The 25,983-nt window shown below is 43.3% G+C and overlaps 1 protein-coding gene across 17 annotated transcripts in view; it reads right to left on the reverse strand.

Moving 5' to 3' along the window:
- COL4A4 (collagen type IV alpha 4 chain) overlaps positions 1-25,983 on the reverse strand; it is a 126,615-nt gene that overhangs the window by 86,702 nt on the left and 13,930 nt on the right. For all 17 annotated transcript variants that reach the window (XR_015725419.1, XR_015725418.1, XR_015725420.1 and 14 more), the window contains 5 exons: positions 23,515-23,671; positions 22,340-22,382; positions 18,282-18,359; positions 1,381-1,515; positions 351-395 (listed from right to left, as the gene is read on the reverse strand). Coding sequence is in view for 14 of the 17 variants with exons in the window: in XM_045775274.2 (XP_045631230.2) it covers positions 351-395; positions 1,381-1,515; positions 18,282-18,359; positions 22,340-22,382; positions 23,515-23,576 (363 nt within the window). In the remaining 3 variants the exon portion in view is untranslated. The remainder of the gene's footprint in view (positions 1-350; positions 396-1,380; positions 1,516-18,281; positions 18,360-22,339; positions 22,383-23,514; positions 23,672-25,983) is intronic.

Here is a 25,983-nt window from a genome sequence, read left to right on the forward strand (position 1 = left end):
CATATTAGAAATGAGAAAGTAAGCCCCCCTTTCTCTGTTAAAACTAACCAACAAGTAAAAACTTCCACTATGCCTATACATTTATTTCTAGAACATGGCAAGTACATGTAGGTTATGTTTTGGAATGTTTTTCTCTAATCTGTTTGAAAACCTTGCTTTTCTGGTAGTGTTTTGGTCTCAAAGTTATTACACAAAACTGAAATGCAAGCACCCTTCCATGCACTACCAGGAAAAAATAAAGAAGAGTATGCCAAATAAGTATATATAGAGAGAGATAAAATGTGATTTTAAGGGCTTTGATGAATGCTTTTCCCTTTTTAAAAAAATGGGAAAAAATTAGGGATACTTACAGGTATGCCATCCAAACCTGGAAATCCAGGAACACCAGTTGGACCCTAACATCCCAGAAAACAAAACAAAGATATAAAAGTTATTAAAGTATTAGATTGATTTACTTAAAAACATAAATAATTAATGACTCATTTTTAAAAAACTCTTAGCGGTCATTGTCACTTATTTTTTACATTAATGAACTTTTTAAAAAAGATTTATTTATTTATTTATTTGAGAGCGAGGAGGTGGGCAGAGGGAGAGAAATCCCAAGCTGACTCCCCACTGAGTACAGAGCCCAACACGGGGTTCGATCTCACAACCCTGAGATCATGACCTGAGCTGAAACCAAGAGTCTGACACTTAACCGACTGAGCCACCCAGGTACCCCTTTTTACATTAATTAACTTAAATGCCAACATTTAAAAAAATCTTTTGTACTTTTCTTTTTGTACTTAGAAAGCCAACTTGGCAGGATCAGTTCAAAGAAAACATTTGATACCCTGTATGCCAGAAATTCAACTTCTCAGAATCTGTCTCTCCAAGAGAAATAAACTCTTAAATGGAAACAGAGGTAATTTACAGGATTGCTTTTGCACCTGACACAACACAGAGTTGGGACAGGATCTCAAATTTACATCAACAGGGAATAAACTATGGTTTTATCTATATTATGGCATATTGTGCAGTATTTTTGAGGGAGTAAGTTTAATCTACATAAATTGATATGGAATGATCTCTAAGCCATATGGTTGAGTAAAAAAAGAAAGGCTCAGCATGATAAATATATGATTTGGGTTTTTAGGAAAGCCATGAAAGAATACAACCCTTCACTGGGGACACTCACGTATTTAAGTGCATAGAAAAGTTTAAAAAGACATTCTCCTCTAGAAAAGAGTTAGGGAATGAGGGCTGATTACAGAAGAGGAGTTTACACTTAATTTATTATAGAGTGCTAGTAGGGACTACCTGTGATTATTTAAAAAAAATATGGCAAGGTAGCGCTTGGTAAGTGGTTAGTAAGAATCTCTCACTTAAGAAGTGTCTTACCTTATCACCTTTGTCACCTGCTGCCCCAGGAGGACCACTGTCACCTCTCATCCCTTTCTCTCCTGGAATGCCAACGGGTCCAGGCAGTCCCAGGGGTCCAATAGGACCCTGTGGCCCCAGAGGTCCTGGCTGACCCTAAGAAGGAAGATTAAAAGGGAAGACGGCTGGATGATTCTTAAGTACTGTCTTCTAATACAAATATACTCACTTGGCTTACAGAAGACAGGAAAATTAGAGTTTGAGCAAATTCTAATAATAAAAGCACAAATGATCTATTAATTACAAAAATAAGAAACATCAACATTGCTCTTTTTAATCTGAATTTAAGGCATACAATAAGTTTGAATTATTCCATGTGTACACACACACACACACACACACAAACTATAGTTCTATTTTCATTCTGTCGATGACATTTATAAATCTTGAGCTGTTTAGCAAAGCATGGAACTTGCAAAACAAAGCAAGAAAAAAAAATCAAAGTGTCATTACCATTATGTTAGTGACATAAATCAAGAGTGGAGAAATCTGCCAGATCTTTTTAAAAATTTCATATGGCTAATGATTTTTCTGTCCTTTTAGAGGAAAACATTTCTTTTTTAGCTGCTTTTATCTACTATTTATTTCTTAATTTGGAAGCAGACTCTCCACATCAATTTATATTTGTGCAATCTGACTTTCCATGAATGAAAGGGTCACCTCTTATTTTAGGTGAAGACGTTTCATGAGCTCAGTTCTCCCCCTGAACCCACAGTGGGTACATTTCCAGTATAAACAGGAGAAACGCTCTGCCCCCTTGTTGCCTGTCTTCCACTGCATTTAGATGGGCTGCGGCACCAAATGGATACAGAGTCATTGCCCACTAGGAGCAACCTTGAGTCTCACAGATCTCTCTATTCTGGAGTAGGGAAGACGGGTCTCAGCAGACACACTCCCTGGGCCTCCCATGATTTGCTCCCTTCTCTGTCCCAAGCTCCCTTCTCTCTCTCCATAGTCTGTACACTCATGATTCCCTCTAGGACTGAAATTTTAAATATCAGGGGTCCAAACAGCACCACTTATATGTCTCAGCACAAACCTCTCTAACTTCCAGATGGCTGAGCATATCCACCTGCCTCCTTGGCGTCTTCTTGGATATAATAATACCTCCGACTTAATAAAAGATCCAAAATGGAATTCTTGATTTTCCACCGTAATTTAATCCTCTGTCAACCTTCCTGAACTACCCATTTAGTCCATCCAGAATCCTGAAAACATCTTGATATTCTTTCTGCTACAACCACATTGAATCTATGATCAATTGCTACCATTTCCTTTCCAAAACAGACCTGGAACTCACCTCTTCACGGTCCCCCTTGCTGCACCCTGGTGTAGGCCAGCATCAAGAGATTATTGCTTTTGGCTCCTAAATTGCTCTCTAGCTTCCTCTTCCCCTCTCCCAGGCTTCCCTCCACAAGACAACCCAAGTGACACCGAAACAGAAATCAGATCATGGCACTGCCCCACTTTTTAAAACCCTTCCTTGCCTTCCCATTGTATGTATAGAAAACCTCGAGCTCCCTCTAGACCTTCCAGGGTGTGGCCCTGGATTCCCCGGCACCCCACACTCACCACTTCCCAGACAGCCCTGGCAGCTCTTCCTTGGCTCATCTTTCCCTCGGGACTTCTCCTCTAGATTTCCATAGGACTTGGCTCTCCCCCACACTGCCACCTGCTTAGCAGCCTTCCTTGACCCTGACCCTCCCCCCACTCCATGAAGTAGGCTCTGCAACGCACTGTCACCCTCATTAGCTTGTCCATTTCCTTCTTGGCTTCTTAGCATTTCTTATTTTTCAATTATCTGCTCATCAGTTTACTGTTTGCCTCTATAGTTAGATATTAGCGCTACGAGGACAAGGATATTTGCTTACCAGTTAAGTCTACCATCTATCCCAGATTTTGGCTCAGGAAATTACTTCTGAATGAATACGGGATAGATGGACTGGCAGTGACTATGCCCCCAGGCTTGTGGATTCGCAAAGTGTTAAATAAAGTTTGTATCACCTACGTTGTCTTTTTAAATCATTTTTAACAACTTTGAAGGGAAGATACAGACTCTGGGACCCAGCCAGTCCCAGTCCACACATGATAAGTCACCTGGACAGTGCTGCTGGCTTTGGCCAGGCCCAGACACTGGGTGGGGCCTGGCCTGGGGCTTGGGGCCCTGGGGATATGAGCTCTGTGTGCCCTGGTCTAAAGACAGTAATGCCAGAATATTCACAATATTATTTGTAATAGTAAGAAAAACAGGAAATCCTAAAAAATCTGCCCAAATGAGATTAATAGAATAGATTATGGTACCTTCATACAATGGAACACCACACAGCCTGTCTTAGCCTGGGTGCCCCAGCAGCAAAGCACAGGACAAAGAGTCAATGCAAACCATTTGTTTGAGGTCCAAAGGAGACAGGGTAAGGAAGAGGGGACGTGACACAGAAAAGGGAAGGCAGGCAAACAGGGTGCAGAATCAAGCCAGTCACTGAAACACTTAGGGACCATGGGAACAAACCCCAAGTGAAAAACGTTATGTACCTGGGGTGCTTTCTGTTGGCTGTTATTGTTAAACCACTCCTCTTACAGAGCAGAACCAGGACCAAGCCACATACACAACCTTGACTGAAAACAGCAGCTCAGCCAACCTGAAGACCCTGCTCCAAAAGCACCAATGAGCTGCCCGAGTTGCCTGCCAATATCAACCAATCAGAACGAGGTTCTGCCAACCAATCAGGACGAGGCCATGCCAACCAATCAGAACAAGGCCTTGGTTGCCAATCAGGAAGAGGCATTTTCCCCCTTTCCCTCATTAGCATAGTGAGCTGGAATTTTCTCCAGCTCAGCCTAACCCCACTCTCTGTTGGGGCTGTCTCCCTTCAGCTCAGGCTGCAGCACCAAGAAAGCCTTGCCTCTCCCTTTGATTTTGGGGTCCAACCTCGTTTCTATTGTCAGGCCCAAGAATCCGACTACGGGAACATTCCCGGTGGGTCACTGGAGCTCCTCCCAGAGCGGACACTGGGGGAATCGGGGTAGAACACCCACCTCAGAGTGACCCCACCCAAGAGCGTGGGAGCAGCGGTGTTCCCCTCCTCGCTGGAGGTCCACGGTGGTGGGTGGGGAGTGCCTGCTGTCAAGAGCCTGCAGAGAGATGCAGAGACTGGCAGCTGGAGACCCCCCAGTAGAGCACAGAAGTAACAGTCCTGATGGTGGCAATGTGGAAGGCCTCAACATTAACGAGAGCGAGCAAGGCTTTCTGAGTGACACAGATCACCCTCATGATGCTCGTGAGAAGACACAGTGACGGAACATCCAGGCTCTGCAGCCAGGCCTCTGCGTTTGAGGCCCGGGTCCACTAGCTGTGTGACCTTGCACATATTTCTTACCCTCTCTGTTCCTCAGCTTCTTTCTCTGTCAATTTAAGCTGATGGACATTAAGAGAATAATGCATGGCAAATGTTTACGGTGTAGTGCCTGGCACAATAATGCTAATTATTGTTATTATATTTATAATATTATTAGAATTATTATAATAACCATTCAGTTCATTGTTCAAAGGGGGAAAAACAAGCTGCATGTCATATCCCACCTGTAGAGAAACAAATGGATAGACATCTCTAAAAGAATGTTTATAAAGGAACATTTCTTGAAACATACACAAGAAATAGCATTTTGTCATGCCTCAGGAGGGAAAATGCAAGCCAGGGCAACGTTACCGTTTACCAACAGTAAATGCAATCTTTATAATAAAGACTAACATTTCTCTTTACCATGATGTCACCGACTCAACAAACATTTTCAACAACCTTTAACACCTGTCTAAACTTTGCAAATCAAAATCGTACTTCAGTTGAACTTGCCCTTTTCTTCATGCTTTTTCATCATCATCGTTAACAGCTACTACTTATTGAGTATCCATAAGAATACTAAAAACTAGGGGCGCCTGGGTGGCACAACAGTTGGGCGTCTGCCTTCAGCTCAGGGCGTGATCCCGGCTTTCTGGGATCGAGCCCCACATCAGGCTCCTCCGCTATGAGCCTGCTTCTTCCTCTCCCAACCCCCTGCTTGCGTTCCCTCTCTCGCTGGCTGTCTCTATCTCTGTCAAATAAATAAATAAAATCTTAAAAAAAAAAAAAAGAATACTAAAAACTTACAATTTTCAAGGAAGCTTAAATGTATAAATATGTATTACAAAACAGACAACAATAAAATATGAAATGTAATTATACGGGCACAAATCATTTGGGGGTATTTTGAGGGCATATCAATTTAAATATTGCACAAACTGTAAACAATCTGAAAGAACAAATAATGCCTTCAACTACTTTTTTTTTAACCTACGTTAATTGTTCTTAGTTGGTAAGATTTCCTGAATACAAGACTCAGGAATTACCAGCTTTTTCATTAAGTGTGGGAATTATCCTTTCATCGTACAGGTAATTTACCAAAAAAAAACCTCCTAAAGTATCTTTTGTGAATGATGTACTTTACAATAATGTAACATCGAGAAACAAGAAAATGTACATGTAAACATAAAAGGGTAACTGAGAAAGAGACAGCCAATTAGCTGCCTATAAATCTCCTTAATGTGCTTCATTCTGGACATGCAAGGCTGGATCCAGTGAGCTAATGGAACTTTGGGGAGAGAAAAAAAAAAAAAAAGGAGTGGAAATGTTTCAGGTGGTAGCAAGAATGATAAAACACCACTCAGTATAGAAATGGGTCCTGAGTTGAGAAGGTGCGGTCTAAAATGCTTTTAAAATGAAATTAACAAGGAATGGTTATTTGCATTACTCAACTCTGGACCCCATGCCCTTCCTCCTCCCTCGCCCTCACCTGTTACACTGACTTCCTTGCCATTTCTGAAGAAGCTCTGTTCTTTCACAGACTTGGTGTCCTGTCCCAGAACTGTCCCTCCCACGCCCAAGGTCATCTCTTAGTGCTCCCAGGGAAAGAGTCCCCAACCTCCTGCCCTCTCCCTACACACCCTTTAGAACTAGATGGCTCTCCAAGATGCTTCTATAATAAGACCCCTCGCTTGTTACGGTGACCATCTTTATCCCCCAATCCCACAACGGCTAACCATGAGCTTCTGGAGAGCACAGGCTAGGTGCCCAAGACTATGATGGTAGAAAAGACAATAGATACTTAGTAAAATATTACGAACAGTGAAACAGTCCATGATTCCACACTGAGGTGAGCAGAGCACAACCCCACATCATGAGCGATGGCCCTGACTGCAGCCACGTTCGTAACTTCTTGTTGAGACAGAACACGGGCATTGTCATACCTTCATTTCAACCATATTAAATGGCAAAAATAACCCTACTTTGCAGGTGGAAAAACTAGCATAAAATATTAAATGCCTACTTATTTACAGCCGCTGGGGAAGACTGTGGTTTGTCTTATATTTAGTGGGTTTTTTTTTCATATTAACAGGTAATTTATTATAGGATAAATTTTTTAAAGAAATACACTAAACCTTGTATCACAATATTAAATCTGTCAGAAAGCTGCTCATGAAATTTTTCCAAACACCAGTCTTTGAAATAGTCATTGTTAGTTCATCCAATTTGAGTAAATAATTTATCCACAGCAATGGAGAGAATAATTCCAATCTCCTTAAACTATTTCATATTTAAAAAGGGGTCAGTTAAAAAAAAAACCTGTAAAGTACAAGTAAACATTTGAGCTTACTCATTTATAAACCTATACTGGAATTAACTTCAGGATGAACAGACATAAATAACAAGCCCATAGGAGGTGTTTTTATAACTAGAGAATCATTAAATAATCAAAAGAATTTTGCATTTTTAAAGAAGAATTTTAAAGAAATATTTTGCTCCTAACTATGTACCCTCCACCCATGAACAATAATATGATATGCAGTGGATTGCTACACTGGATTCAGGCTAGCAGAAAGAAAAAAAGAAATGCCCCGTGGAATGAATGACTGACTTTCAGATGTAGGTTCCCTGATCTTTCTACTGACCTTCCTCCCTTCCTTACTCCCTTTCTCTCTCTCTTTCTTTCTTTCTTTCTTTCTTTCTTTCTTTCTTTCTTTCTTTCTCCCTCCCCCTCCATCCCTCCTTCCCTCCCTTCCTTCCTTTCCTTCCTCCCTCCCTCTCTTTCTTTCATTCTCTCTCTCTCTTCTTTATTTCTTATTTCTTAATTTCCCTCCCCCCCCCCTTTTTTTTTTTTGCTACTGCATGCACAGAACTGCCTCTGTGGCTTATGACTTTCAGTGTGAGACAGAGAAATCAGAAGCAATTCACTGAATCCAGAAATGACAGTTGTCTTCAGCTGAGGAACCTGTGGAAGGCCCTGTGATGCCACAGGTCATCCCCTCCGTCCTCCTCAAGGCCCACACTGACATCGTGTCATCAGACGTGCCTCCGTCCTGAGGCTGCAGAAGCAGCAGGCTCCCAGGCCAGCTGGACAAATAGAGGATGAAGGTGATCAGAGGGGACAGAGTCTCCCAGCCGCCTGGGGCTAGGACCTTCTTTTAAGATCCTGTCACTTGTGAATCATCTATACCAGGCACGGCTCTTGGGCAGGGCTAAGATCAAATCATTTTTTATTTTACAACTTGGTAGAACAGACCAACAGATGAGAGAATATGTACATTTTAAAAACCAAAATTTTCAACTCAGCCTTTTGGGCTGCCACTGATGTGCTTGCCTCCAGAGAGCAAACCCTTTGGAGAATGACAAAAATCTAAGAAACCCTTTGTCATTTTAGCAGTATGAGGTTTGGGAGAAATAACTATAGAGAGACAACTACAAATATACACACACTCACACTTTGTGTCAGCTCTTGCCAAACCAGAAGCTGAATCCGTGCAAAGAAGTATAAATGTATGTTTGTTCCTTCCTTCCTTCATTAGTGAATGAACAAATGACTACGAAAGATGTTTTTATTATACTAATTATGCTCACATTTCCAAATCACCCCTGGTCTCTAAGACCATGACAGTGATCATCAAAGTGTCCAGGAAGGGAAGGAAATTGTTTATTGAGTTTGGTTGTGTGCCCACCAATCTCCAGACCTTGCTTCATTTAATCCAACCACCAACACCTAGAAATGTGAATTATTACCCCCATAGAGATAAGAAGTCTATTTAGGGGTATAACTTACTCAGAGTCACATACCTAGTAGGTTTGCTTTCACACCTGCATCAGTCAGTTGCTCCCCCAAACCTCTCCTCTTCCCACTACGTCAGCCTGGCACAGCGGAGGGTCCCTGTGCTAACCCACGTTCACACCACCGTGTGCCCGCGGTGACATGCCCATTGCCTCCAGGCTTGTCTTATTTTTCAAACTTGAAAGAAAATGATCTTAATGTACTCTATGTTCTTTTGTAAAGTTTCTTTAGGAAACAGCAGTATTCATCAAATTAATTAAAGACCTCTATTTTTGTCATTCTCAAATCTAATTTTCTAATCATATCTTCTATGTCCAACTGTTTTCTAGGCACCTTCCTGAACCTTCCTCCTCCGTTAATTCACACTCATCACGTCAAAAGCTGAGCGCATCACTCCCAGACTAGCTTCCCTGCCCTCCTCTTCCAGACCCAGCAGATGGCAACGTTTTCCCTTCCATCATGTAAGCTCACCACACGGCTGTCAGCTTTCCCCTGCTCTCCATGTCCACCCTGTGGCCAAGGCTACCCTACCTTCCTGGACTTAACTGTCATGTGTCTTACTGTCATTCCCCCGCAGACTCCCCGTCCTGGTCTTATCCTCTCGAGTGGGCTACCCCAGCACCAGCCTCCCTCCCTTCCGTCACTCTGGGATTCTACCCACGTCTACAGACAAATGTCAACTCCTCTTCAGTCTTCTCTTGCCCCATCGCTGCTTTCATCATCCTCTCTAATGGGGACAGTCTGCCCTTCTCAACCCCAGCCAACACTGCTCCCTGTCATTTCCACATGTACACCCGCTCCAACCACACGTGTGCCTCCTGTCTGCCTGAAGTAATGGCAGCCTCCATCCATAGCTCAGATGTGAACTTCCTCCCACCAAAACCATCATGGGGGTGGTGGTAGCTAGCAATGGCACTGTTCTAGGCACTGACAGCGCTATGCATTCTTCTCGTGGAATCCTTAACGTCCATCAAGCAGAAAGCCACCCTGTATCTACTTTTCTGTTTCCCAAATGAGGAAACGGAGGCTCAGAGAGATGAAACAAGTGACCAGAGGCCACTCAACTATCACCTAGAGAAAAAGAAATTTGAACTCAGGTCCTCAGACTTCAGTTGCTGCTTCTCTTTTTACCTCAGTCCTGATCAATCTCACTCTTGTACAAACTCTTTCGTCCACCCTAAAATAACACCTAAATAGACTCGTCACCTATTTTTCATTATTGTTTCATGCATGTTACTTTAATTAATACCTGCTTCGGGTGATGTTTTCTGGTGAGCTTTTTGGGGTCAGGGATCCGTGTACATTTTATTACCACCCCAGAACCATGGCCACTGCCTTGCACGATATACATTCTAAACATGAACTCATGGAATACTGAATGGATGAAGACTTTATAATTAAAATGAACAATTCCGCCGCACTCCTCCTGCCCAACGCTTGACTGTAATTCAAAGATCCGTCCACTAGGTGACACTATAACATCACTTAAAGCCTTGAACACAGCTGCATGCAGAGCAATTAAGTGCCTCCAGTGCCTTCCCCTATAACGGGAAAAACTGCTGGGTATCATGAAGGGTTATACAAATAAATAACAAAAAGGTGTTATTCAAGGAGTAGACAGTCCAAAGAGACTGGACTGCCGTGGCAGAGTATTTTCTTGTACCTCAAATCACCTCACTTGTTAATGAGAAGATAAACTGGTCCAGTTTACTAGCTGGGAGTAGCACTGACTTGGGATTTCCACCTGTGTTCTTAAGAGGCTGCAAGGTGCAGTGGAGAGAACTCCTCTGGGAACCAGAAAATAGAGATTTGCCGCTGAGCAATAAAGCCACCTCTTGAACCTGGTTATCGAAGACTGGTTTTCCCATTTTTAAAAATGGCATAAGAGCAGCCCAGCATCATGCATCTGCTGTGGGAACTGAACGAGGCAGAGTGGGGTGCTCTCGGTAGCCTCCCAGAGGAGCTGGAGCCAGTTGACCCCACTCTGCTGTCTTGGTGTCCCTGCCCTTTGTTCTCTCCATGCTTTTCTCCTGTGTCTTCTTGCCCACTCCCTTCCTCCTGCTGGGAGGAAGCTCCGAAGGGCTGCCCTGGCCTCTCCTCACTTTCTCTTGGGCAAACTTGACCTTGCCCATGGAATTAATGGCTGAACCAATGCTGAACCACCAGCCCTTCCACTTCTCTTCCTAGCCCAGACTTCTCTGTAGAGCCCTGGCCATATTCAACTGACCTCCAACTCCACAAATCCAAAACGGGACTTGTAGACCCACGATCATCCCCCCAATGTGCTCCTCAGTCCTACAGTGATGTGTGTACAGCTGTTCGCACCTTGCCCACCTCCCTCCACTGTCCCCCTCGTTCCTATCAATCCTGACTCCCAAATATTTCCACCACCCATCTGCTTCCCCCACCTCTTCGCACACCCCCTTGCTAAGCAACCTCACCTCCCACCTGGGGACTGCAGTAGCCCCCTAACATTGCCCCCCACATACACTTACTATATTCTCCAAACAGCAGCCAGAATAATCTTTTTATAACATAAATCCAACCTGCTTCTCAAAAGCCTTCAGAGCCTTCCTTCTTACAGACAGGAGAACCCGTACCTCTTTTCCCACTGCCCCTCATGTCCCTTGCTCCCTCACCTACTACAACCAGACCTCTCTGGCCACTTTTTGGATCCTCAAACATGCCAGTCCATCTCCTCACTTCAGGACCCAAATAGAGGCTGTTCTCTCAGCCCAGACACATGGAATGGGTTGAATGGTGGCCACAAAAAGATATATCCACATCCTAACCCCCGGGATTTGTAGATACTGCCTTAGACAGCAAAAGAGGTACTGAAGTTAAGGCCTTTGAGAGGAGGAGCTGATCTTGGATTATCCGATGGGTCCTGAATGTCATCACATGTACCCTTCTAAGAGGGACACAGAGGAAGATTCGTCACAGATACACAGAGGAGAAGGCGGTGTGAAGACAGACAGAGATTGGAATGACATGGGCACAAGCCAAGGAATGCTGGTGGCCACCGGAAGCTGGAAGAGGCAGTGAACGGAGCCTCCCCTCTTGCCTATGGAAGGGGTATGGCAATGGTGACACCTTGCTTGTGCACTTCTGGCTCTAGAACTTGCAAGAAGATAAATTTCTGTGGTTTTAAGCCCTCAAGCATGTGGTAATGTGTTATCGCTGCCCTAGGAACTGACACCACTAGGTGGCCTCTGATTCCACTGCTGTCTCCACCCTGCCCTGCCCCCCACCCCCCACCCTCAGGCTCTCACATGAAGCTGAATTATGGCATCAAGTTATCCCAGGCAGAAAGCAAGGATCTCTGTCTGTTCTTACCCTCAGTCACTCCAAGCTCCTAACAGTGCCTAGCACTCCTCAGGCACCCAGAAATAATGGCCAAAAGGTGAATCTCTGTCTCTTTTGCTGGTCTCTGAGCTCCAGGCCACAGGACCTTTTCTTTATCATCAGAGCCTCGTGATGGCAGGCACAGGGCAAATGCTCATCGACTGTGAACGACTAGGATGAATGAATGGCCATCTGCTGCGTGCATCACAGATAAGCTCCTATGACAGAGGAGTGAAAAAACTCACACCTTTGAGACATAGCTGTTTCCCTGAGGCTCTCTTGGCAACTTACTGAAAATGGTATTTGAAAGAAGAAATCTACTTTTCCCTTCTTTGTAGTTCAGCATTTTAATTAACTTAGTCAGATGTTACCCTTGCACTAGAGAGGTTTTCTAGAGCTACAAATACTGCTTCCCATTTTCCTGTGGGGAATACGGCCTGCGTTGGGAAGCACCTGTATGGCCAGCCCTTATTTCTCACCAACCACAAGGCTGTCTCCCTTTGGTAATGACCTTGATCCTCTCAAGTTCAGCGCCGTCCCACATTTGCTGAGCTCTGCAGCCGCCTGGCCTCAGTTCACACTGGGTCGCAGAGCTCAGCAGTCTTCGTTGCTATGGAATTGAACTCCACATGAGGAGGCCAAAGGCTTTGCTGCAAATCACTGGCAATTTAACAAGGTGACTGATCAGGGCAGGTACGCCAAAACCCAACTTCAGACCCACACTGCCACTAGGATTCCCTGGTGAGGTTCTGCACACCTGGCCTGTTCGGAGAAACAACATGCTCTGCAACACGGTGGGCAAATACAAGCTGGTTTCTCTCCTGCCTCCTCCAGCACAAATGCTCCATGTACAGGGAGAGCTCTGTCAGCGCACGGAAAGTTACCTGGAGTCGTTCTTGCACACGGACACGAGCTACCCTGCAACTTCTACCACGACGATTAGTAATAGACCAAACAGTATAAAATGACAGGCATGTATCCTCCCTCTACCCCCTTGGTTTCCCACACCCTGGTCAGAAATACTCCCTCCAGCACCCATGACTGAAGCTCTGTTCTTTTCACTTCTGCAAATTTTTCATTCTTCAGAAATCAAGGTTAATATTCCCGACAGGGGAAGGCTTTAATAAGCAAAGCCAGAGTTGTAAACAGCTGGTGAGCTAAATTGTACAGGGAAATTTGTTTGGTAGGCACTATGTTTTCTCCAATTCTGGGTCCTGATGCCTTTACGGGACGAACACACTGCCCAGCTCCCCACGGTCCCCAAGACCAACGTCCCTTCCCGGGGCCCCTCACTTGGTTACCTGCTGTCCCCTGAAAGCCCCTGAGACTTCCCTCAGGCATGGCTTCATTTCCAGAGAATTCTCCAACAGAGACAAAATGAGCTAGGGAGTGCGTTCTTGGAGAAGAAAGATGTGGAAGGAAGAGAAGAAAGCAGAAGCAAAAATCGAAGGGGCTGGTGACAGATCTGATTTGTCAGCTGTCTAACATCAGTGACTAACGTGAACTTTGGGACCTGAAAATAGTTGCTCTGTACCATTTATCAGGCGACAGTTATAGAGTGTCCTAGGATACAGCTGTGTGAGGGATGAAGAGATAGAGTTCTAGAACTTTGTGTGCAAATAACTGAACGACGAAAACTGTTAATAATTAAACCCCCCAAGCGAATTCCATTTTTATCATGGAATGTAGGCTCTTAGGAGCATGAGGGACAAATGAATGAGATGGTGGGGGAAAAAATACGTGCACATTTTTTAGTGATTTAAAATTCCCACAGGAAACACTGATTTGCTAATGTGTGATTTTAGCTTTCAAACCACAAACACTAAGACAGGTCTGGAGTTTTAAGCTATTCAGCCCCTTGTATAAAAACCACCAAATTACAAAGTTCTTAATAGAGCAGTTAAACAGTTCAGCAGCTGCTAGACTCCCTTGAACGGAAAACAATATGGCTGTATTTTATATTTTATTCTGGAAAAAGCTATAGAAAGTGTCTTTAGTATCCTGCTAGTTACTAAAGCAGAGTTTGTGAAAGGTCCCATCCTAGTCTGTAAAGACACAAAATTTTCCCTGCAAGGAGGCAGCCAACAAAAACATGAAGATTCCTCCACTGAAATTAGTAAAAAAACCTTAAAATCTTACCCAATGCCACCTCATTCATATCCTCAAAGAGGGACTACCAGGAGGTTAGGGGAAATGTTAGGGCATGGTTACAAAATATTTTGGAAGCCAATTACATGTCAAAGGCCATGTCCACATCACAGAACCTGAGGCTGTTAGGGCCCAGAGCGACAGGACCAGCCCCATAGTACAAACCCTTATTTCCCAGCCGAGACTCTGAACCCAAAAGAAGACATAGGCGTCCCATCTCCCACCCTCCACCTGAGCTCTTTCCAGGATACTCCTGAACCCTTAAAAGGCTGCTCAAAGTACTTATTTTTGACCCTACCTGAAACCACAAGGGAATTTGAATTTACTTGAGATTATGCATTTAATAACAGGTTTAAATGATGTGTGTGTGGGTGGAGGGAAGACTGAGGTGAGGGGCTCCCTGCTAACTCTGCTCTCCCCTTGGGATATGGCAGGTGTCCCTGCAGGCATGCTCCAGGCCAGCATGTGGCCCACCCAATCCTGCCCAGGCTGGAGTCTGAGTTTCGATGTATTGGTTTATGACTAACTGCCTATTATGCGCCATCTACTGTGATCATCTCAAAGCAGTACAAGAAATCGACCCACATTCTTAACGGGTGAAACCCAAGTAAGCAGCTTCCATTCTAGAGTGTCCACCGTGGGCCAGGAGCGAGCATCAACACTGTACGTGTGTCCGTACGAGCACCTTGAAGGAGCGCGTGCTTATGAACTCAGCAAGAGGGTCAGGGGCATCCACACTCACACCCAAACAAAGCCACAGGCTGGGGTGCGAGCAGTAGGAGGGAAGAGAACAGGGTCCCCGCCAGGGGCATCAGCACTGTCCGGGAGGAGTTGGAGGGGACGCCCTGGGAGGGCTGGGGTCTCCACGTTGCTCCTCTGGGGAAGGCAGGAAAGACAGAGGTTGAGTGCAAGTGGGAAGACATTCCAGAAAAGAGTAGGCAGGTGAGAAGGTTCAGATTATGCTCAAGGGAGAGTGAGTGGCTCAACCAATGTCGGGGGGAGGGGCAGGGGCAGAGGGGAAGCAGCAGTGATCGCTGGTGGAAACACACGGTGAAGCTAGTCTGGGGGCCTCCAGGGTTCACTAATGCAGCTGAACTTCCCTCTGTCAGCACTGAAGGAACCTGTCCTTGGTTCCCTGTCTTAAGATACACCCCAGCTCCACCTCAAATTCCTACATGGATCCCCAGTTCCAACGCTAACCCCAGTCTTTCCACCGTGTGGGGCTGGCCTGGCTTCCCCGCAGTTGTTCCAGACACAGCAGTTTTGATTCAGGGCTTAAATTACTCACTCAGGCATGCACCCCTGAAAGGGGAGTAATTTTCTTCCTAGGAATGCCTGACTGTGCCACTCCTGGGCTGTGCCGCATCAGGCGGCTCCTCAACCCTCCGGAATTTGGTATGTTCCTGTTTCTCTGGTCCCCCTTGAGCTGTCCCCGCCGCCCCAGAGATGGTATGTGAGTTGGCCGGTGGCTGAGCACTCAGGTGCACCCACCTCCCACACCCCCTCCCAGTTATGCACAAGCCGAGCTCCCAAACTCGCAGCTGGAAACCGCTGCAAGCAGAACGCAGCCTTCACGTGGGAGCCATCTATCTCGGAAAGGGCAGAGGTGGACCCGTGTTGTGCATCTGCTCTCCCCGACCACCCAGGAACAGGGACACGGACGGCAGAGTGAGGCCCTTCCCGTGAGCTCTCACAACCCTTGGCACCGGACACTGTGTCATGGGACGCAAGGCGCATTGTTCGTGACGGCCCAACACCCCAGGAAACAGAAGAGAAAGGACTAATGGTGTAAATACAAGGAAACTGAGGCTCGGGCAGCTTGAAGCGCCCACCCGAGCCCACAAAGTTATGGCTAAAGTCTGGTGCTGGAATCTGAGCGTAGTTATCTTCTTGTGATCACGGGCCAAATGCCGAAACTGAAGTCAGATACCGGGGTGTGGCTCCTGCCTCTTCCACACACCAGCAGTTGGAAATTCAGGTTCCTTATAGGGAACCTCCCAGAAGCAGCCTCACAGCTGCGGTGGGATTAGAGCAGGGTTTCCCGACCTCAGCACGGTTGGCATCCGGAGACGGGTATGTTTTTGTGTGGGGGCTGGCAGGTGCATTGCAGGTGCTGAACACCACCCCAGGCCTGTACCCACGAGACACCAGTAGCACCCCCGCCACCCAGCTGTGATAACCAAAAAACGTCTCTAGACATGGCCAGATGTCCCCACTAAAAAGAACTGTCAGCCTCATTGAAATCAGAGCTTTATCCAAGCAACTGTTCCTGTTTCTTTTGTGGTTCCCCTGGCCCCTTTCCTCTCACAAAGCTGATCGATCCATTTTCTTGGGTCTCAAACTCAAAGGGTCTTAAAATTTAGACGTACTGGTTTCTTTCCTTCTCATTTATACGATCTTGGTATGTTTATATTAAAAAATTTCACACAAAGACCAAGCTTTTCCCCCCTGAATAACATGTACATTTATATGAAAAAAGGCTAAAGCACTTCTTACATTGCTAGCTTTAGGCATCCTTACTTTTTAAAGAGAATTTTTATTGAGATATGATTGGCATAAACATTTTGATAGTTTCAGGTATACAGCATCAAAATTTGATATGTGTGTAGATTATAAAATGATCACCATAAGGACCTTCATTAGCACCTGTCATCACACAGCTACTGGTTTTTCTCCCCTTGGGATGAGAACTTTTAAGATCTACTCTCTGCAACTTTCACATATACAAAACAGTATTGTGAACTATAGTCACCATGCTCTACAGTATATCCCCAGGACTTATTTCATTTAAAACGAGACGTTTGCCCCTTTTGTTTTTGAATTATATCATGAAGGCAGCTTGAAAAAGCTCAAGATAAATTCTGAGCACCCAAGTTTTTGAAGTGCTGAAGAAACAAACCAGCTTAAGCAGGAAGGGACTTGCCATAGAAAAGCTCAGTGAGGGAGCTGCTATCAGGGAGAGAGCCGAACGGAGGAGCCTCTGACATACTGCACATGTACGGTGTGCAGACGAAGTGAAGCCATGGGGAAAGTACACGGTCTCTTCTCTCAGGTGTTCTGCACCCTTGCAGACCGACGTTTACCGAATTTTGCTTTTTGAACGTCACGCCCTACAGGATTGATGTGGACACGTGCCAACAGAATCATTGACCTGACTCAGAAAAACTGTCCGACGTTTCTGAAGCATGCTCTTTTCTCATAAGATGATGGGAGTATTTTTTAATCAAAAGAATTGTTTGAGCTAATGCTCCAGCACAAATGAGTTAGCGGGCCGCCAACTGCTGCCGTCAGAATATAAGGGAGGGGTCCATAAATGTTCCCATGATCTGATGCACAGTAGCCAAGAGGCCTTTTGTGCGTACAGGACAGAATCTCGTGTAGTCACCCAGAGCGCCGTCCCGGGTGGACCTGATCAAGACACTACACGGATCTGAGATTTGATCTTCTGCCCCGCAAAGTCGGCATGATAAGATGGAAGAGAGTTACCATGAGGAGCTGGAGAGCTCCAGTGCTTTGAGAACACAGAACAGCGCCTCACACATGAGAAGCACAAGATAAACGCAGCTATCACTTCAACTACAGAACACTGTTCCACGTGATTTCAATAGGTGTTATCCAAAAAAAGAGTCTTGTAGTCAAATGTCCAGATATACCACTTTAAATAAGGTTAAACAAGCCTTCTTTCCCCCCTCACTGCAGTACTTCTCAGAGCCTTTAAAATGCTGATACGCAACCTGAGTTTCAAGATGCTGGTGACCCAGTATGGACCACATGACACGAGGACCCTTTTTGCATAAGGCAGTTCACAAAACTAGTATCGTAGAAAACACTCGGTGAATCATGGCTTGCACTTCCAAGCATGACACGGAGTGTAATATAATTGGTATCTCTTATCAGAATATATAGAACTTTAAACTGTGAAACATGTAAACACCAACAATTACCAGAACATGCTAAGAATCTGAGATGACTGATTATTAAGCATTCACAATGGCTCAAATTTCAGTATGCCGTCCATGTTGCTTTTTTAAAAAATGTAGTTGTGGTAAGGACACTTCATATGAGATCTACCCTCTTCACACATTTTTAAGTGAACATTACGTCATCGTGGACTGTAGGAAGACGTACAGCAGATCTCTAGTTTATTATCTGACACAACTGACACTTCATGCCCTTTGATTAGCAACTCCCCATCTCTCCCTCCCGCTCGCCATGCTGATTTTTCCATCACTTACCCGAGACCCTTTTTCAGGAAAACACTGGCACACTGAGCAATCTCTTCCTCCGCAAGGACCCACAAACTTCTTTCCACTCTGGAAAGTGAAGCATCTGGGTTAGTAAAGTAGCGTTCCTCACCTAGCTGGGTACCTGACGTGTACCTTATAACGAGCACCTCGGTTTACCCAACCCATGAGAATTCCACAGTATACTTTGACCTTTGGATCTGCGAAAAGAAAAGGCTAATGTTGATACATAAAAAGGCAAAGAACTTTCACTGTGGCTTGATAAGAGGGCGGGTGATTATGTGAGCAAAATAAAAGTTCATGTGAGCCAGCATTAGAACAAAAAAGAAAAGCCCCCCTCTGAAGCTGCTTTCCCCTTGGCCAGACTCTTCTGCAAGGTCTCTCTCCTGGCAAGACATCATTGACTAAGTTGTGGATCATCTTTGAGTGTAAACTATATGGTTAGGAGAGTACACAACAGTGTCTCACTTAAATTATAAATTCAGCTGCTTTTCAGGACCCTCTGGCTTCCCCTCCAAGACCATTGAGTCCTTCCTGGTCACTGCTTGAGGCATAGCCTAGGAATTCACGTGACAACTGTTTCCTGCAAGTTGCTGAAACTCCAAGATGCTTTGTGTCTCTCAACTAGAAAGTTCCTGAACTTGAATCATTTGGGCCCCTTCCCCTAACTTCTCTCCAACATCCTCTTTAAAGAGTTACTACACATTCACGTATTTTCTTAACATTCATGCTTCCTCTAAACACACACACACACACACACACACACACACACGTGCCCGTTGGAAGAATCAGCCCCTTGTTCTCACAAATCCTCATTGTCTGTATTCAGAGTCATCTGTCACTTCAGTACAAAAGCATAATCTCAGAGCAACTGTTTCCATACGCAGACCCCTTAACAACAAAACAGCCACCATGATGCACTGTGCTGACAAGGGACACTGAGCATTCCTTCAGAGCCTGGGGCTGCGGGGAGGGAGGGAGTGGTGGCAAAAGCAGCTCCAGGTGCTAGGAGCCGAGAGTGTGGGTAGGAATATCAGAAGGGCACCAGGGATAAACTTGGCCTAGTTCATGATCTTGCCCGGACCAGCCCTCACTGCAACACTTATGTATTAAACACATATTTCTAGGATTGATAGATCTTTTACACTCAAAGCTATAAATTTAAGCCTTTATGCCAAAGTATGATGGGGTACATAAAACATGTGAACCAATAGTTATAGTCTAATGGAAGCCCTCTATACAAACATACCCACCTAGGTGCATAAGTGTTTATGTAAATACATCTGAGTACATGTACATATGAATATACACACGTGTACACGTATGCATGTATATAAACGTGTACAGGAGGGAAAAGAGTCTATCCAGAATGTATTTTTTTTCAATCACACAATTTAGACCTCTTTTTTCCTGGAAAAATATGCTCAGACCCAATCTAAAAGAAAAATCCTTAAGCATTAATAAAAAAGACATTATTATAAACAAAACTCCTTAGGGTCATTGAGAGTATCTAAGAATGGAAACCTTGACAAGAATTAAGTTAAAAAATGTATCTGAAGTTTCAGAAATATATGCCTCTTGAGTTTTGAGTCACATTGTTATCTATGAATGCAGAAACATCAAGTTCAAAACTCTGATAAGGTTGAAAAAAAAAAATGAAATGCCCAGGTCCAGGACAGCATGAAAACACTTAAAATAACTAGTCTGAACACTTGGGTTCATTTAAGGTTGGGATTCATTACTATGTGTTCAGTGAGATATCAAAACAACCAGAGAAAAGAACGTCGGTTGATTAGCTGGCTTGATAATAAAGGCAAGTTTGTTCTCTTATTGTTTGTTTTTTGTTGTTTGTTTTGTTTTGTTTTTTACTTAATTGTGCCAAGTATCACAGAGATATTTGTAGCAAAATTACATTTCAGGAAAGAATCAGTTTAAAACAAATCAGCAGATTATAATAAAGAAACAGAAATAGTCACATATAAAGCTTTGACCAGTACTGAAAAGAGAAAAAGGCAAGAGGAAGTTGTAGTGTCTCTGAAGTTCTTCTACACTAGATATTTCCCAATAAATGCCCCTAAAAGGGGGAGGCATTTGTAAAGGAAGAAACTGTGCCTCAAAAACACGCTATATAAACCCATTTGAAAAAGATAAAGACCGTGTCTCAGACAAGACCGTGTTCAAAGTATAAACCATACTCACCAGGAATACATCGGTGTTCTCCAGAACGAATGTCATGCCTCAAGCAGGAAAAACAGAAAAATTCCTATCCATTTTATCTCAGATATGTTTAAACAAATGTATGTTGAATAAAAAGTTTAAGACATAAGCTATTAATTTCTAGATTAATAACCAGTCCTACATTCCTACCTCTATTTTTTTGAAAAACAATATTGGCGTATGATTAAAAATTCAAATAGGTCAAAAGAGTATAATGAGAGAAGAAATTTTCTTTTCCAACCCAGGTTCCGAGTTCCCTCACCGACAGGCAGTCACTGTCCTCAGTCTGGGTCTGGATAGTTCCGCGCATGCTCACGCGCATGTACACGGACACGCACAAACACGTACATGCACAAACGCACGTTCACATACACGCACACACGAGCACACATGCACGCACATGCAGACGTACAGGCACGCACACGTACCCACCTGTACACCCAGGCACACGTACACGCACACACACGCACTCTTTGATGATTTTGGTCTTGTTTTATTTTCACCCAGATGGTGTATTTCTCTGTACCCTTCTGCTTTCTCTTCTTAACCAGACGTCTTCAAAACCATTCCAAGTTAACAGAACGGCTCTCCGTGGATTGAAGCACAATGGCTTGTTTAACCAGCCCTTCTTGATGGGTGTTTAGCTATCTCCCTTCTTTTGTTACTGAACGCTCCCCTGCAACCAGTATTCTTGTGCATTTTCTTTATGCCCAAATCAGTATAAATACGAATGATAAATTCCAAAAAGGGAAATCCCTGTGTCAACAGGATGATGCATTTGCAATTTGGATGGATAATGCCAAGCTGCCTTCCATAGATACTGCATTGATTCACATCACTACCTTTAAAACCCAACTACAGTATCAACTACTCTTGGTGCGAAATCTTTAAAACCTCGGCACAGCACAACCTGCTAGCTGGGTCCAGGCTAGAACAGTCTGGTTCAAGAATTTTATTCACTCATATGGAACAAAAGAAACAAAGGAAGTGAAATGTTAAGACTCTGTAGACTCTTATAATGCGGGGGGGGGGGAAGAATATAAGACAGAAATAAACTTAGAGAAATCAGGTAAAAAAAAATGCAGGCATATATATTTCACTGTTTCCATTCATTATTTCAGATGATGCTCTCAAATGCGTGTGAACTAAGTGAAGCAAGTCTTACTATTCCTTCTTGGGGAGACCTTCTGATTCCCCGCTTTCTGTCCCTGACTGGTAGAAAAAAGAGAAGAGAAAGTAACTTTATATTTTGATTTGCTTTGAAAAGACCTATGTTAACTTGAGTCACAGAAATTGGATTGGGTAAATCCAAGCTAGAGACGATGGACAGATGGAGATGTGCTCAGTAGTAATTTAACCAGTTCAGTTGTCTCAAGGTCTACCTGAGTCACAGACAGTCCATAGTGTGATTTCCCAGAAACGTCTGGGGTTGGGTTTAATAACTCAAATTCCTCAGTGAGGTTGCAGAAGAAAGTGATCTTATTACAGAATATTCTAGGCTTATCTTTCTCCAGAGTTAAAATGTTCACGTTTAATCTTATATTTCTTGATTTAATCTCGAAGTGACCCAGCTGCTTCCTGCCCCTCTCAAAAAAAAAAAAAAAAAAAAAGATTTTAACAAAAGATTATGTTATAAAATAAAGAAATCTCCAACACCTGGGCAATTTGGTAAGCAGTCTTGACTGTAAAATAGAAAAGAAACCTCAGAGTTCACCTAGTCCAACCCTTCATTCTGCAGATGAGAAAACTGAGTCCCACAGAGTGGCTTGTTTGAAACAAAAAGGTTTATAACAAGAGATGTGTATGCAGTCAGAGCTAATTAATGTACTTACCCCATATACATGTTGTAGAGAAAAAAGGATAAGTATAAGTGACCTATGAAACAACAAAAATGCAGATTAATTTAAACTGTTCATTTTCATGCAAAACAACCTAAAAAAGAGAAAGAACAAAGGAATAAATCCGAGAAAGCTTCTTTTTTTATTTTTAATATGCTGCTGTCATCAGTGACAAGATAAATGTTACCATCTCTCTGGCTGTCATCATTACCTTCCCTCTTGCTAATCAGTCAAGAAGTACTCACAGCCCTTAAGTGGGGTCCTCACTGTGCCTGGGACCCTGGGGACACTGTGAAGTGGAGAACTGGTTGGGTAGCGGAGGAAAGGGAGGCACTCTCTGAATGAAATGCAGAGGAGCTAGGGAAGGAGGCAGCTTTGTTGAGAGACAGTGCAAAGACCAGTGTACCCTGGATGACGTTAAGTGGAACCAGCTGGAAGGAGGGAGGAGGGAAGAAAACCTATCTGGACTGGGGAGATGGTTTGAAAGGCAAGGAAAATAATATGAACCAGTTAGGGAAGAGTTAAGTAGTTCAGATGGTCTCCTGCATTTTCAGAGCCAACAATGGCCGGTGGAGTCTGTCCATCCCTCTGACCTCTGCTTTTGTTGTCCCATCTCCTTCTTTGCCTCTCACTCTCGTTGCCCCTCTTTCACTTCTGAGGACGCTTGTGATTATACTGGGTCCATCCAGATAATCTCCCCAAGGTCAGCTGATGAGCAAACTTAATGTCATCTACAAGCATAATTTCCTGTCGCCATGTAACAGAACATATTCTCAGGATCTCAGGATCAGGGTGTGGACCTCCTCAGGGGCTGTTATGCTGCTTACCATACTCGTGAAGTGCCCTGTCCTAACTCTGCTAGTTAGAGGGGCCTCTGCTGCTCTGGACATTAGGAAGGTTTTTGCTATTCAAACCTGGTAAGAGAGCAAGAATCTGCAGCCTTTAGATGAGTGTCTTTCCCACTGGTGATGTTTGGGTGTAATTCAGGGAGAGTAGAGAGAATCGGTGGTTAATAAAAATGAATCACACAAAAAAGCAGGCATAATGCATAGATTTCTGGAATAATTTGGCTTTTTGACACATGAAACATTCAGAAAATTCAGAACTATAAAACCAACGTTTAAGAGAAATTATTGAATAAAAACAAGTGACGCACTAAGGACACTCACCAGGGATCTGCGGCCAATGGCTTGATCCACCTCAGTGAGCACCTTATGGACGCCATGTGCATGGATTACTTCACAGTCAAGTCTTGGTACTTAAAAAAAATTCTGTCAGGTTTCTCATCTCCTCCAGAAGACTGACTTATAAGTGAGGCTCTAGATCCTGGGTTGAAAGTTTGTATATGTTAAATATAAATGCATCTCTTAAAACACAATATGCATTAGAATGTTGAAAACAATTACTTTCATTATTCATAGTAATGGAAATATTTTCTAAAAAGGGAATTCAGGATTTTTTTAATGAGACAATCTTAATGATGACCAAACTGAATAAATATCAATTTCATTCTTAGAAATAAAAATAATTTCCAGTTATTTATGTTATAAATACATTTTTGAGAAATGAAAAAGAGGTGTATACAATTCTTGGATAAAAATTATTGCTTCATTTTGTTAAGTGCCATTTTCTACTACGTAACAGTTGCCCTTGGAAATCCAAGTTAAAATTCACTTAAGTGCGTTTGTGTGTGTGTGTGTGTTTGTGTGTGTGTGTTTACTTTTTAAAACTAGGAAAGGAACCCTTTAGTATAAAGAAAGACACACTTTGCACACAAACAGCAAATACGTATAAAAATATTTTTATGTAAAACTGCTTTGGAAAACATTTTGGCACTTCCTCAAAAAGTTAAACACAGACTTACCATATGATCTAGCAATTCAACTCCTAGGTATATACCACGAGAACTGACACTATGTTCATGGATAAACTTATACGTACATATTCATAGTAGCTAAGAAGTGCGAACCCAAATGCCCATCAACTGATGAATGGGGAAGCAAAATGTGCTATATCCACACAATGGATTTAGCGATTGGAATGAAGTACTGATACATAGATGAACCTTGAAAACAGTATGTTATGTGAAAAAGTCACATACTATGTGATATCATGTATATGAAAAACCCAGAATAGGCAAATCCATGGAGACAAAAATTAGAGTAGCAATTGTCAGGGGTTGGAGGAAGAGAGAATTGGGAGGTACAGGGCTTCTTCTTGAGGTGATGGAATGTTCTGGTATTAGTGGTGATGGTTGCACAACATTATGAATATACTACAAACCAGTGAATTTTAAACTTCAAAAGAGTTCAAACAGTGAATTTTATTTTGTGAACTTTATCTCAACAACAACAACAACAAAAATATTTTGACTCAAAGCAGTCCGTATCTTTGATAAAAGATCTCTGGCTTAAGGGAATGTCTTGAAATTGAAGTGTCTTGTAACTGAAATGTCTCATCTTAAAAACTCTGGCTTCTCTGAAGACCTGTGCTAATGAGAATTGGGTAGAGAGAGGACAACTGGGAGTGCTGGAGCTATTTTTAAATTTCTGGATGAAGTCTGGATAAACTCACTCAATGTTGTATTTACGGGAGATTAGTTCTCCAAGTAGGTGGTAGAACAACATTCCATGAAGTAGAATCAAGTAGTAGAATCACTCTGAGTGCCCAGATCATCGCCCATCCCCAAATCCATCATTTTAAATACGTTTTGAAGCTGCATTCTAGGAGCAAGTCTCAATAAAACGAATTATTGATTTGGAAGGAACACACAAATTGGCCTGAATCAGTCAAAAGGTACTCGTCATTTTAAACAAAAAGGTAACAGTCAAAAATTAAAGAAAAGCAGGGACATTTGCATTTCGTCCCCAAACAGACACATGCTGCAATTAATCTCCACACATATTGTGGTAAAGGGTGAAAAAGGGATTTTTATTACAATTGAGTGTTGTGGTCACTTTCAGAACAAGAACGCCTGATCATGGCCCTAACATTTAGGAGTTTCTCAATACACTTTGTAATTGAATGGCTGGCTGGTTGGATACATGGGTGGATGGACAGATGGACCAATCCGCAGATATCTAACCAGTCTCTCACAAGTGAAAGGACTTTGCTGATGGGGAGCCGCCAATGCAGCCTCATCACTATGCACTTAGCCCTGTGACAATAGGGATTTTGTCTTTTTTTATTCACAGCTGTCCCCAGTGCCATAATAGTGCCGGGAATATAGTTACTGCCTTATATATATATATATTCCTTGGATGAATGAATTTACAGAAGATACTTTGAGACCTTTAGAATGTGAATCAAATATATTTAATAGAGGATATAAGATAAAGCCACCTTTGTATACACATGAGGTGATGGAGGGAAGGAGTAAGGGGGAGACGGAAAGAGGGATCATACAGCCTTGGGGGAAGTGGAGAGACAGTGACACTGAGTACATCAGGGGCCCTCTGCTAAGAGTGTTGTGCATATCAAGTCACTTACTTCACCACAATTTAGTAAGGAGGTATTGGTTCTGTTGTAAAAGAAAACCAAACTAGGTCAATTTAAGTAATTGGTGCAAAGTCACAGAGCTAATAAATGGTGGAACTGGGGTTTTTTGACACCAGTATGTATCCCTTCTCCCAGTAGAC

This window comes from Ursus americanus, chromosome 1, assembly GCF_024610735.1.
Source record: "Ursus americanus isolate L20-20 chromosome 1, mUrsAme1.1.p, whole genome shotgun sequence".
NCBI lineage: Eukaryota > Metazoa > Chordata > Mammalia > Carnivora > Ursidae > Ursus > Ursus americanus.